A 14,630-nucleotide genomic window follows, 5' to 3' on the forward strand; every position below is an offset into this window, starting at 1 on the left:
ATTCAACGAAATATCTTCTGATCTTCCTTGCATTATGTTGAGTAATCAATCTTCTGCTTGGTTATGGGAGGCCACATGGGGAACTGGTGAGGAAGACATTTTGGCTAACGCCACAGTTCTCTATGGTTGGTGGCCTTACATTAACTCCTCCACCTGCCATCTCCGTCAACCAAAGTTGGCACCCTTTTGTAGAGGGACCCAGGATGAAAAACTTACTTTGCCGTGGACTGGTTGCCAGTCCCGGGACTCTGCCTGGGCAGTCCAGAATTTTTTCTCCTTCTCCCCTGATTTGGGAGGCGGAGTGAACTTCACCACCATTGATCCTAGACGGTCCAATAATAATCCCTTTGATCAATGGATGCTTTGTGGCGTTAATGGTAGCTGCACTGATCTTACACCCATGGCGATGCTACTTGGAGGAAAGGGTGAAAAGGGACGGTTATCATTTTCCTGGACGGGGAATATCCACCCTTCAGCCTCTGTCTGGACAGCTACTCGTATAAAATATAAACCTTACTGGAGCACGGGGTTTAACCCTGCTCCAGTTTGTGTCTGGCCGCCATTTGTGTGGATTATAAGTAATACCACTAAAGTTTCTAAATTGAATTGTACAGACGGTTCATGTTTTTATGCCATGTGTTGGGATGCTAGCAAATATCCCATAGCGGTAGTTACCCGTATGCCTCGCTTTATCCCGGTCCCTGTTGAGACTCCGGGGACCCTGACCTTATTTAGAGGAAAGAGAGATTTTGGCATTTCTGCGATCATTGTTGGCATTATTGCTACAACAGCAGTTGCTGCCTCAGTTACTGCTTCGGCATTGGCCTTGTCAAACACAGTACAGACAACCCAAACTATCAATGATTTATCGGCTACCGTCCCAGTGGCTCTGGACAGACAGGCCTCGGCTAATACTCAGATACAAGGAGGCCTCATGCTTGTTAACCAACGTATAGATCTGGTCCAAGAGCAACTAGACATCCTATGGCAACTGGCCCAGCTTGGCTGTGAACTAAAGCTCCCCGGCCTTTGTGTCACGTCTATACAGTATGAACAATTTACCAAAGCTGCCAATTTGTCTAAAACCCTTTCACAGCATTTGTTACAGAATTGGACCTCGGATTTTGAACAGACGCTCAGGGAATTGAGAACGGCCATCATTCAAGTAAACTCTACCCGACTGGATATGTCTTTGACAGAAGGATTGTCATCCTGGATCACCTCAGCAGTCTCTTATTTTAAGGAATGGGTGGGGGTGGGACTTTTTGGAGCAGTCCTCTGCTGCGGATTAGTGTTACTCCTCTGGTTGCTTTGCAAATTAAGATTTCAAACACAGAGGGACAAAATTTTGATCGCCCAGGCGCTTATAGCCCTTGAACAAGGAGCATCAGCTGATATTTGGTTAACCATGCTTAAGCAATAGGTCGCCGGCTGGACAGCTCTTGCACTCCTAGAACCTCGGTTCATTGCACAGGATTAGAGTGTCCGGCTTGAGCAGCCCACGAGGGATGACGAGCTTAGCATCGCACAGGGAAGCTCTACCAAACACGCTCCCTGGAAGGCATGTCATATTACATGAGGGTATCTGCCCCAGTTTTCCCTTCCTCGAAAAAATGGCAGTGCGACGGGTCGGGAGTGCCCTGGGTCTCAACAACAGCTTAAGGGTATCTCTCTTGTACAGGTTCGCCAACTTTGTGCGAGGATATGACCTCTGCCTTCACCCTCCTATTTATGGGTGTCCTATTTGCTTAAAAACAGATAAGGGGGAGATGTGGAGGGCCGTCCTCACATTCTCCATTGTAAGATGGTGCCGATATCCGGCAGGATGCACCTAATAAAAGGGCAATACACAAGCGCCTGGTAAATTCCTCACTCAGGGGAACACGTATGCTGTGGTACGTCATCTGGCACATCTGGCAGCGACCAGCCAGAGAGTGACACGTCCGAGGCGAGGATAGTTTCCTATATAAGGGATGGTCTTTCCCTCACTCGGGGTCTCCATATTGTAAGCTTGTGCTCTCGCTCTCAAGATGCATTAAAGCTATTTCTGCAGAAGGATCCTTTGTGTCCTGCGTCATTCTTGCTGGCAAGACGTAGCGTGGGACAGTAGGAAACTTCACCACACCACTATCATCAATCGACAGGTCATGAAAACAGAAACTAAACAGAGACATAGAGAAACTAACAGAAGTCATGAACCAAATGGGTCTAACAAATATTTGTAGAACATTTCATGCTAAAACAAAAGAATACAATTTCTGTGCAGTACCTCTTGGTACCTTCTCAAATATTTAACATAAAATCATTCACAAAACAGGCTTCAACAGATACAAGAAGATTGAAATAATCTCATACATCCTATCAGATCACTGGGAACAAAGGCTGTACATTAATAACAACAAAAAGAACAGAAAGCTCACATACACATGGAAGTTGTACAACACTCTACTCAACTTTAACTTGGTCAAGGACAAAATAAGGAAAGAAATTAAAGACGATTTAGAATGTAATGAAAAGGGAGGCACAACATACCCAAGCTCATGGTACACAATAAAAGCAGTGCTAAGAAGAAAAACTCACAGCTCTGAGTGCCTCCATAAAGAAATTGGAGAGAGGATACACTAGCAGCTTGACAGCACACCAGAAAGATCTAGAACAATAATAAAAGAACAAATTCACCCACCAGGTAAAGACAGCAGGAAATAATCAAAGTCAGAGCTGAAATCAACCAAATGGAAACAAAAAGAACTATATAAAGAATCAACAAAACCAGAAGGTTGATCTTTGAGAAAATGAACAAGATAGATGAAGCCTTAGCCAGCATAACAAGAGGGCAGAAACACAGTATCCAAATCAACAAATCAGAAATGAAAAAGGAGACAATACAAACGAAAATGAGGAAATTCAAAAAATTATCAGATCCTACTACAAAACTGGAAAATCTAGAAGAAATGGACAGTTTCTAGAAAGATACTAGGTACCAAAGTTACATCAAGATCAGATAAACCAGCTAAACAGTCCCACAACCCTAAAGAAATTGAAGCAGTCATTAAAAGTTTTTCAACCAAAAAAATCCCCAGGACCAGATGGGTTTAGTGCAGAATTATTTCAGACTTTCATAGAAGACCTAATACCAATACACTTGAAACTATCCCACAAAATAGAAACAGAAGGAACACTACCAAATCCATTCTTTCAAGCCACAATTACACTTATAGCTAAACCACACAAAGACATAACAAAGAAAGAGAACTTCAGACCATTTATGAATATCCTTTATCTTTTATGATCCTTTGTGAATATCAATGAAAAATTCCTCAATAAAATGTTGCAAACTGAATCCAATAACACATCAAAATGACCGTACACCATGATCAAGTAGGCTTCATCCCAGGGATGCAAGGATGTTTCAATGTACAGAAATCTAAAACATAATCCACTATATAAACAATCTCAAAAAAATCACATTATCATTTCACTATATGGTGAGAAAGGATTTGACAAAATTGAAAACTCCTTCATGATAAAAGTCTTAGAAAGATCAGGACTTCAAGGCCCATACTGAAACATTGCAAATGCAATGTATAGCAAACCAGTAGCCAACATCAAACTGAACAGAGAGAAACTTGAAGCAATCCCATTGAAATCAGGGACTACACAAGGATGCCAACTCTCTCCCAACCTATTCAATATAGTACTAAAGTCCTAGTCAGAGCAATTACACAACAAAAAGAGGTCAAAAGATACAAATTTGAAAGGAAGGAGTCAAAACATCACTATTTGCAGATGATATAATAATATACTTAAGTGACCCCAAAAATTCCAGCAGGAATTTTTACAGCTGCTAAATAATTTCAGCAAAGTTGATGAATATAAAATTAACTCAAACAAATCAGTAACCTTCCTCTATTCAAAGGATAAATAAGCTGAGAAAAAATAGGGAAACGACAACCTTCACAATAGTCACAAATGATATAAAATGACTTGCTATTCAAGCAAGTGAAAAATACAAGCAAGTTGTGTATGACAAGAACTTCAAGTCTCTGAGGAAAGAAATCAAAGAAGATCTAAGAAGATGGAAAGAACTTCCATTCTCCTACATTGGCATGATTAATGTAGGAAACATGGCCAACTTGCCAAAAGCAATCTACAGATCCATTGCAATTCCCATCAAAACTCCAACTCAATTTTTCATAGAGTTACAAAGAACAATTGGCAAAATCATTTGGAATAACAAAATCCCACTCTTCTCAGCAATAAAAGAACTTCTGGTGTAATCACCATCCCGGACCTCGAGTTGTATTACAGAGCAATTATGGAAAAAAACTGCATGATTTTGCTACAGAAACAAGCAGAGAGTTCACTAGAATAGAATTGAAGACCCAGAAATGAATCCACACATCTCTGTTCACTTGATCTTTGACAAAGGAGCTAAAACTATCCACTGGAAAAAAAGATAGCATTTTCACCAAATGGTGCTGGTTGAACTGGAGGTCAGCATGTAGAAGCTTGCAAATTCACCCATACTTATTTCCTTGCATGAAGCTCAAGTCCAAGTGGATCAAAGACCTCCACATAAAACCAGATACACTTAAACTAATAGTAAAGAAAGTGGAGAAGAGCCTTGAACACATAGGCACAGGGGAAATTTTTCTGAACAGAACACCAATGACTTATACTCTAAAATCAAGAATCAGCAAATGAGACCTCATAAAATTCCAAACCTTAGGTAAGGCAAAGGACACTGTCAAAAGGACAAAAGAGCAACCAATAAATTGTAAAAAGTTCTTTTCCAACCCTACATCTGATAGATGGCTAATATCTAACATACACAAAGAACGCAAGAAATTAGATTCCAGAGAATCAAATAACCCTTAAAAAATTGGGGTACAGATCTAAACAAAGAATTTTCAGCTGAGGAATCCTGAATGGCTGAGAAGCCCCTAAAGAATTGTTCAACATCCTTATTCATCAGGGAAATGCAAATCAAAACAACCCTGAGATACCACCTCACACCAGTCAGAATGGCTAAGATCAAAATTCATGTGACAGTAGATGCTGTCTAGGATATGGAGAAATAGGAACACTCTTCCATTTTTGGTGAAATTTCAACCTGGTACAACCATTCTGAAAATCAGTATGGTGGTTTCTCAGAAAATTGGGCATAGTATTAGCTGAGGACCCAGCTATATTGCTCCTGGGCACACAACCAAAGATGCCCCAATATATAGCAAGGATACATGCTCCACTATGTTCATAGCAGCCTTATTTATAATATCCAGAGGATAGAAATAACCCAGAAATTCCTCAACAGAGGAATGGATACAGAAAATGTAGTACATTTATACAATGGAGTATTACTCTGCTATTAAAAACAATGACTACATGAAATTCTTAGGCAAATGGATGGAACTAGAAAATATCCTGAGTGAGGATATTTTCACAAATCCACCCAGTCACAAAAGAAAAGACAAGGTATCCAATCACTGTTAAGTGGATATTTGCCCAAAAGCTTGGAATACCTAAGAAAAAATTCATATATCACATGAAGCCCAAGGAGGAAGACCAAACTGTGAATGCTTCTTTCCTTCTTTAAGAAAGAACCAAATATGGGAGGAAAGACAGAGACAAAGAGTGGAGCAGGGACTGAAGAAAAGGTAATCCAGAGACTGCCCCACCTGGGGATCCATTCCATATGCAGCCACCAAACCCAGTCACTATTGCTGATGCCAACAAGTGCTTGCTGACAGGAGCCTGATATGGGTGTCTCCTGAGATGTTCTCCCAAAACCCTACTTTTACAGATGAGGATGAGCTAACCTTTTACAGATGGATGAGCTACTTTTACAGATGAGCTAACCATTGGACTGAACAAGGGGACCCTAATGGAGAAGTTAGAGAAAAGACTGAAGGAGCTGAAAGGGTTTGCAACTCCATAGGAAGCACAACATTAACCAAGCAAACTTTACTAGAGCTCCCAGGAACTAAACCACCAACCAATGAAGAACATATGGAGGGACCCATGACTTCTGCCACATAGGTGCCATAGGATGGCATTGTCCAACATCAATGGGATGAAAAGCTCTTGGTTCTTTTAGGCTTGTTTCTCCAATGTAGAGTAATGCTAGGGCACTAAGGTTGCCGTGGGAGGGTGAGAATGGGAGCATCCTCATAAAAGCCGGGATAAGGGGAGGGGTTATGAGAGATGGGGGAAAAGAATAACATTTTAAATGTAAATACATAAAATATCCAAGAAAATAAATTTATTTTAAAAACTATAATAATGAACATAAAAATCCAGAGATTATCTTTATTGAAATGATTATCTAAAATAAATATTTCCAATGGATTCTATTAGTTCTCAAATCAAAGTCAATTTCCTACATCATAGTTTCATGTTACATTCAGTTTTTCTTTTTCCTTACTCTTTGACTCAATTTTTCATCCATCTCTACACTCTCATTTTATGATGTTGACACTTAACTATAATTTTTGTATTATTTTGTTGAGAATTTCATGTTCACATAAGGTCTCTTTTAATCATATTTATTTCATGCTCCTCCCCCAACTGCTTCAAAATTCATACTAATATTTTTTGAAGAATACTTATCAGTAATTCAGTCATTCAGTGCACTATGAGCTTGTTTTTATGTGATTAGAATAACAATGTGCATTTTTTTTGTTTTGTAAATAATTTTTTTTATTATTAACTTGAGTATTTCTTATATACATTTCGAGTGTTATTCCCTTTCCCAGTTTCCGGGCAAACATCCCCCTCCCCCCTCCCCTTTCTTATCGGTGTTCCCCTTCCCACCCTCCCCCAATTGTCCCCCTCCCCCCAACAGTCTAGTTCACTGGGGGTTCAGTCTTAGCAGGACCCAGGGCTTCCCCTTCCACTGGTGCTCTTACTAGGATATTCATTGCTACCTATGAGGTCAGAGTCCAGGGTCAGTCCATGTATAGTCTTTAGGTAGTGGCTTAGTCCCTGGAAGCTCTGGTTGCTTGGCATTGTTGTACATATGGGGTCTCGAGCCCCTTCAAGCTCTTCCAGTTCTTTCTCTGATTGCTTCAACGGGGGTCCTATTCTCAGTTCAGTGGTTTGCTGCTGGTATTCGCCTCTGTATTTGCTGTATTCTGGCTGTGTCTCTCAGGAGCGATCTACATCCGGCTCCTGTCGGTCTGCACTTCTTTGCTTCATCCATCTTGTCTAATTGGATGGCTGTATATGCATGTGCATTTAAAACATTTACAAAAGAACTGTGTTATAACAAACACATTATGCCAAAGTGTTTATGATATTTCTTTGCTTTATTATTAATGACTTAAATTCTATCTCTGAGTTAAGTTGATGATTAACACTCCCTCTGAACTCTAAAGTTTCTACCCCATTTCACAATTGCCAAATAATTGGGAATTTTAAGGCAATAAAAATTCTGTTTAAGGCAATAAAATTTCTGTTCCCTCTCAAATTTCAATTCATACATTTTATGTCTTTATCTGTAACAATTTTTTTGGTATTTGCTTCATCTTTGTTTTCAATTTTCTTGCTTCCAATTCATTAATTGAAATTTCACTATAAGAATTTATCTTTGCTCTATTACATTTTAGGTAATTGATAGGAGTCAGTGTAAGAATGTTCATTGTGGTGCTTAAATTTTAATATTATTGTTATGTAATTTCTTGCTTAAATGGTCTGAGTGGTTTTGCTGTCATTATTTTGGGCAACTCTATCTTTTAAATCCCTTCCATTATTTATTTTTAGTTCTAAAAGATATCCCAGAATGTTTTCCTCCCTGACTCTGTAAACAGCCATGAAACATGAAGAGAACAATGGAAGTAGAATTTACTGATTTGAAACATTAAGGAACACGTGTCTAAGAATGCAATTCCTACAATGAGAAAATAAATCATTATGTGATGGTGACCTTTTAAAAATTATTTAAAATATCATCTCTAGACATTGGACAGCTCTTTACTTTGCTGTGCTAATGACTGTCACGAAAGTTTATATTTTAGCAATACTCATATATGCAGTGATAAACCCAGAAGTAAATAAAAAATTAATTTCTTGATAAATAATAAGGGTATATGATTTTATTGGTGGTAGTTTTCACAGCATGTGGAATGAATACATTTGTTATTTTTAAATTACCTTTTCCTAAATACTCTGCTTGTAATTTTTTTCTTTCTGAAGGCCCAGGGATCATATCCCAACGGTCCTCAACCTTTTTAGTCTCTCATTCAGCTACAAAAGAATCAAATTTGGACCAAGGATAGAAGTGGCTCAGTTTGAGGTAAGAGAGCATTGGTGATGGCTGAACTTACTTAGTGATTTGTGGTCTTTATGAATATTTTATGCATAGCTTCACACACATTTGTGCATTTTTATTGATTGGGCAAATACATAAAATATGAGTTGTAAGACATTGTCAAATGTAGAAATACTTAAATGATTTAGAATTAGAGCTTAAATTTGTAAAATATGTCAAATTATGATTTTTGTTCTGTTATTCTCCTTTCCCAAGAAGTCTATTTTATTAGTGTTCCTCCTTATTGAATCTGAAACCAGTTTCTTCATAGCCTATCAAATGATTGTTTAGCCTTTGTATTCTGCCATGTAAAGGAACAGAATCAAATGTGTGAGTATTATAAATTATTAAGAAGATAATTTTTCTTCATCAGAAGTGAATTCTAACATTTTTTTGGAAATATTTAGAATTTTTTTCTTGACCCTTTAGCTGCATATAAAACATGGTCTTATCACTTTCTGAAAGGGAATTATTTGTTGCCAAAGAAAATTTATTGTATAGTTTTCTTATTTATTTACATATATAATTATATGTAACCATGAACAAATATCACTATAAATAAGGATAGATAACCATATACATATCACTAGTGATTGTAAAAGATTTTATGTTAGTAAATATACTAAATATATTTTTCTTGTGGAAAGATAACCTATTGTTTATCTAATAGATAATATCACTTATTAATACAAATTATTTGTCTAATGGCATCCTTCCATTACCTTGGCACTTAGGAGGCAGAGGCAGGAGGATTATCACAAGTTGAAAAGTAGCCAGAGTTACAGAGCAAGATCATCTTAAAAGAGCAACAAAATTTAATTTGATCTCAGTTTTTAATTTTTCATTCAGTGCACTCAAGAATACAGTTGCAAACAGGAACTCAAAGTAGCCAGGCATGTCTGAACTGAGTCTACCCAAGAGTAATCCCTATCGAGAGTTAGATCCACGTTGAGTAGAGTTCAGGAGGCTCTACCCTCACTGCTGAAACAGTTGTTATTGATAGTTTCTAGAAGAGGGAAAACTGATGACTTCAGCTGTGAACTCACTGAGAACCCATTGGACTCAAATCTACAGTTCTAATCCCATAATCACACAGATGGACCTGGTTAAATTAAATTGTTCACAAAATGAAAGTTAAGCCATGAATTTGAGAAAGTAACTATTAGAGCTAAGGGGAGGGAGATTGATAGGAATAGAAGAGAGATGAGAGAATGGAAGAGAAAGAGTAAGAGTACATTACATCCATTAAGGAAACTCTAAACACATACACATATGTAACAATTTACAAACTGTGCATACTGTATTTAGGAATATATGCATATAAAAATAATTAATGAAAAAGAGGTAATGTATTTTAAAAGAGTAAGCAATGTTGTATAGAAAGATTTGGAGAAATAATATGAAGGGAAAATTACATAATTATATTATATAATCTCAAAATAAAAGAAAAAAATTCAAGGAAAAAATTTAAAAGTTCTGTTCTGTCAAAAATAATCAAATAACAGAAATTTCTTTTATCAATATTCTTTAGTAAATGTAATTTCCTGAATAGTCTTTTCATACAATTTTACTTATTTGTTTTGTATGGAGATGGTTAGGAATCATGAATACGACAGCATATGCATGGAACCTGAAATCAGTTCTCTTTAGTCCACCATGTATGTGTCAGGGATCAAACAGACTGTCAAGTTCAGCAACACATTCCTACCCCCTAAGACATCTTTTCAGTATTGATTAATACTTCTTAACTTAGACATATTTGTTCTAATTAATAATTATATTATCAAATTAGAAAATTAAAATTAATGTCTTCTAGGTGTATATGACACTGTAATAATTTTCATGGAGAAAAATACCATTACTGGTGAATTAATAGTAAAATATCAAGTTTACTTGATATTTTATAATTTTTATTTATAATTAATATTTACATGAATATAAACTTTTAAATAGAATTTGTACATAATTTTAATGTTCTCAATTGATATTCATGCACAAACAAAATATAGAAGCTAATACAGTCAAATGTGGTTAAACATAATTTGAATTAGTAGATAAGTTTATTTTCTTGACAGCAAAATTGAGATTATTTATATAACAGCATTTTAAGCCAGCAGTGAAGAACTGTAAAGCATATTTTAACCATTAAAATGAATATAGCTGTCATGTATAAAATCATCAAAAATTTTAAAATTAATTAAAAGGTAGTTTATTTGATTTTATAACAACCTGCAAATTTTTGCGAAAAATTATTTTTACAAAAGTTTCAACTGCCCATGTTATAATATTCAAAACACTAAAATTTTCCTGATACAATTCAATTTTATAGTCTGCTTTCCTCACTTGGCAAAACTTGACTTTGCTTTATTCATACAAAATAATTTTCAAATATCTACTTTCATAAACACATAATTTGTGACTATAACTAACATATATGATATAAAATAATATGTCAGTCTTCTTGGTGAAAAATGGTAACATTAGAAGAACTTTTACATTTTCTTGCATAGAAAAAGCATATCTTCTAAATATGTCCTCAATTTGTAGATAGAAAATACTTTATAGTTATGGAGGATTGCATTACTAAAATAGAGATAATTATTTGAATATAAGTTTCATTAATTTTAACAAAAGTAGTAATACAAATTTAAAGATAAGTTTAAATATATTTTTGCAAAAAACTTGACAATATCTATATAATTTTTCTACCTTTTATAAGAGAGGATCAGGGATTGCAACTGGAGCTTACTCTAATTTACTTAGTTTTAAATTAAAGAATTAAGTATACATTTTGAAATAACTAGAAAATAATTTTTCTTCCTGATTTATTGTCATATACTTAATCAGATTTGAATAAAATATGTTATTCTTTATGGGTTTGGTACAAAACATTGTATGTACTGCTAAACTTGAAGTGACATTGTAAAGCACTTATAGGACAAGATTTTGAGCAAACATAAAACATAAATCATTGGCTGATAACTACGCCAATATAAAATGTTCTGGACATTCACTAAGCCTGGAACATAACACAACCTTATTGTAACACAGGAAGAGTGACTGATATGAATTCTGAACATTATTAAGAAATGAGATCAAAGTAGACAAGCAATACCACCAAACCTGAAACCTGTTTAATTCTCAGGACTCACATTGGAAAGCTAGAGCCAACAGCCACTAGTTTCTGTCTTCGTCTGATCTGCACAATTGCACCATGACTCACGTTCCATTCCCATGACAGAAAATTAAATAAATAAAAATGTAGTAGAGGTTGTTGTTTTATCTCTTTAATTGAGTAAGCCAAAATATTGAAGCTTCAGTAGGCATATAATGATATTTTTAAAATGGTAGAGTGGTGATAAATAAGAAGTACAAATAAAGAAAGAGGTGATAACAACCAAGGTTAGGTTTTGTTAATTTATTTTAGAGATTATGAGGTAATTAAACTTTTTTCTCCTTCCCTTTCTCCCTCCAGATGCTCAAATATACATTTTTCCTTCAAATTCCTGGCCGCATTTCTCACTAATGTTACTGCATGCATATATGAATTCGTATATACATATATGTTCCTAAATATAAGGACTTCAGTTTCAATATGATAGTTCATCTTTTGGTTTATATTTATCTGTTTATTGAAAATTTGACTAAAATGCTAACTTTAAAGTAAGCATTTTTTCTAAAAATTCACCAGTATATAATTATTGTATGAAATTATGACTTTCATAACAGTATTTTCATTCAGCTGTAGAATATATTTTAAATATATTTACAGTCCATTGCCTCTCTGAGTTACTGTCATTTTCCCCTCTTACTTTTATATCACATATATATATGCATATTTCTTTAGAAATCTATGAAATTATGGCAGCTGCTAATTAATTCAGAGAATAAAATCAGAACAGAAAATAAGGAATCATCAGCCAGTGAGAAAGTATGTACTGATATAATTTAGAAGTATCACCCAGTCTCCAAGTACGGAGACAAGTCAATACATCTAGGGCTTTTGTTGTTCTAGTATAATTAACTTTCAAAATGAAAAGTATAGAAAAAAGGTTCAGAATTTGAATCATTTTTTAGTTGTGGATTCTGATTTTATATTGAAACCAAATTAAATTTCACTTCAACCCTTTGATATTGTTATTCGCTCTTTTGACTTGCCTGACATTAATGATGGCAAACCACTCATCAGTGACAAAGTTCATTCTTCTTGGATTGACAAATGATGCCAACCTTCAAGCTGTGCTTTTTCTCTTTCTGCTTTTAACTTATATCTTAAGTGTCATGGGGAACTCAGCCATCATTCTGTTGACTCTGCTGGATTACCGCCTCCAGACACCTATGTATTTCTTCCTCCGAAATTTTGCATTTTTGGAGATATCTTTTACCTCTGTCTTTGTTCCCAAAATGCTAATCAATATTGGAACCGGAGACAAGACTATTTCCTTTGCTGGTTGCTTCACACAGTATTTTTTTGCAATCCTTCTGGGAGCAACTGAATTTTACCTCTTAGCAGTGATGTCCTATGACCGCTATGTCGCCATTTGCAGACCCCTGCATTACACAACAGTCATGAACAGGAAACTTTGCTTTCAACTAGTTTTAAGTTCCTGGTTATCTGGTTTTATAGTTGTTGTTGTGCCACATGCAATGACTCTTCAGTTGCCTTTCTGTGCATCTAACATCATCAATCATTATTGCTGTGACTACACTATATTGCTACATTTATCTTGTTCAGACACACACTTCATAGAAGTGATCCAGTTCCTCCTGGCTACTGTGACCCTCATCTTCACCTTGCTGCTAGTGGTTCTCTCCTACACATACATCATCAAGACCATTTTGAGGATCCCCTGTATTCAACAGAGAAAGAAAGCTTTTTCTACATGTTCCTCTCACATGATAGTTGTCTCACTTTCTTATGGAAGCTGTATTTTCATGTATATAAATCCTTCTTTTAAAGATGCAGCAAATTTTAATAAGAGAGTAGCTGTTTTAAATACCTCTGTTGCACCTCTGTTAAACCCATTCATCTACACTCTTAGAAACAAGCAAGTGAAAATAGCCTTCAAAGATATGGTGAGGAAGGCTATAAGTTTCTTTAAAAAGTAGGACACTTTGAGGCTTAGTAATAAGGAAATAAAGGTTTAGAATATTACAATGCACATACTTATATTACTCACTCTTTTAATTAGGCCATCTTTCTTCTATCAAGACAGTATTTGTGTTCCTGTGTATTCTGAATGGTTTTTATTTAAATCTCACTTGAAAATTAAAATTATTATTTTATGCACATGGATGCTTTTCTGTACATATGTGTAGATGGAATGTAGATCTTTGTGTGTGTCTCTGTGTGTATTTAAATATATATATTTACAGTAGGAAAACTAGAAATATTAAACATACATGCTTGTCCCTTGAAAGGGATAGATGTATAACGTATTTTCTACTCAGACGTCTGGGAAGAAATGTGAATAATACCCTGGGGAACGTTGTGCTATCTCTGTGGCCAGGCCATGCTGGCTCCTCCAGACTGTGATTTTAAGTTTGTTTGTCTCAGTCAATATATAGCCGTATTCTCTCCCAGATCTTTATCAGAAGCTTGTTTATCTTGAGCCTGTTTCCTCAGATAACCTATAGAATTGATCTTTCTGTAAGATGCCACTTTTACTTTAAAAGAAGTTTCAATGTAGTAATGTGATAAACTTTTTGCTGTATATGGAATAGAGTTAGTTTTCATGAGTAAACTAATCTTCCAAATTGTAGTTTGTTTAAATATTACTAAAATATATAATTTGTGGTCAGACTCTTAAAGATTAGGTCAACACTTTATGGCAACACTGGTTACTGAGTCATGGTGAACCAAACTGCCTTCTTATCTAGTGTGGATTATGCGTACTTGGTACACACTGAGGCCAGAGGAGGACATCAGTTCCCTAGAACTGGAATAAGAAATGGTTTGTGAGACATCATATAGATGCCAAAAATTGAACATCAGCCCTCTGCAAAAGCTGACCGTTTTCTTAAATACTGAACCATTTCTCTAACCTAAGACCTCACTTTTAGAGGAAATGCCTGTATTAAAGTTAGGTTTGAGATGATGATTTTTAATAATTTGCTCTTTTAAAGAGTCCATTGCTATATGATGCTGAATGTATCTATACTTGTAAACATTAAACTCACAAACTAATAAATTTTGGTTGTTAACAACAGCTTAAATGACATATTGTTGGCTTTATTTTCTATACTAAAATTTAGATTTAAATTGAGTTTTTGTACAAAGGCCACTTATTAGTACTGAAACATGGTTGGTATTTGAGTTAAG

At 35.4% G+C, this 14,630-nt stretch overlaps 1 protein-coding gene across 1 annotated transcript; it reads left to right on the top strand.

The window, feature by feature from the left end:
* The first annotated feature begins 12,478 nt into the window (after positions 1 to 12,478).
* Or6c33 (olfactory receptor family 6 subfamily C member 33) lies at positions 12,479 to 13,417 on the top strand. The gene is given in 1 exon segment (NM_001000064.1): positions 12,479 to 13,417. A coding segment is annotated over 1 exon segment (939 nt).
* Positions 13,418 to 14,630: the final 1,213 nt, after the last annotated feature.

This window comes from Rattus norvegicus, chromosome 7 (genome assembly GCF_021556685.1).
Source record: "Rattus norvegicus strain SHRSP/BbbUtx chromosome 7, alternate assembly SHRSP_T2T, whole genome shotgun sequence".
NCBI classification, from domain to species: domain Eukaryota; kingdom Metazoa; phylum Chordata; class Mammalia; order Rodentia; family Muridae; genus Rattus; species Rattus norvegicus.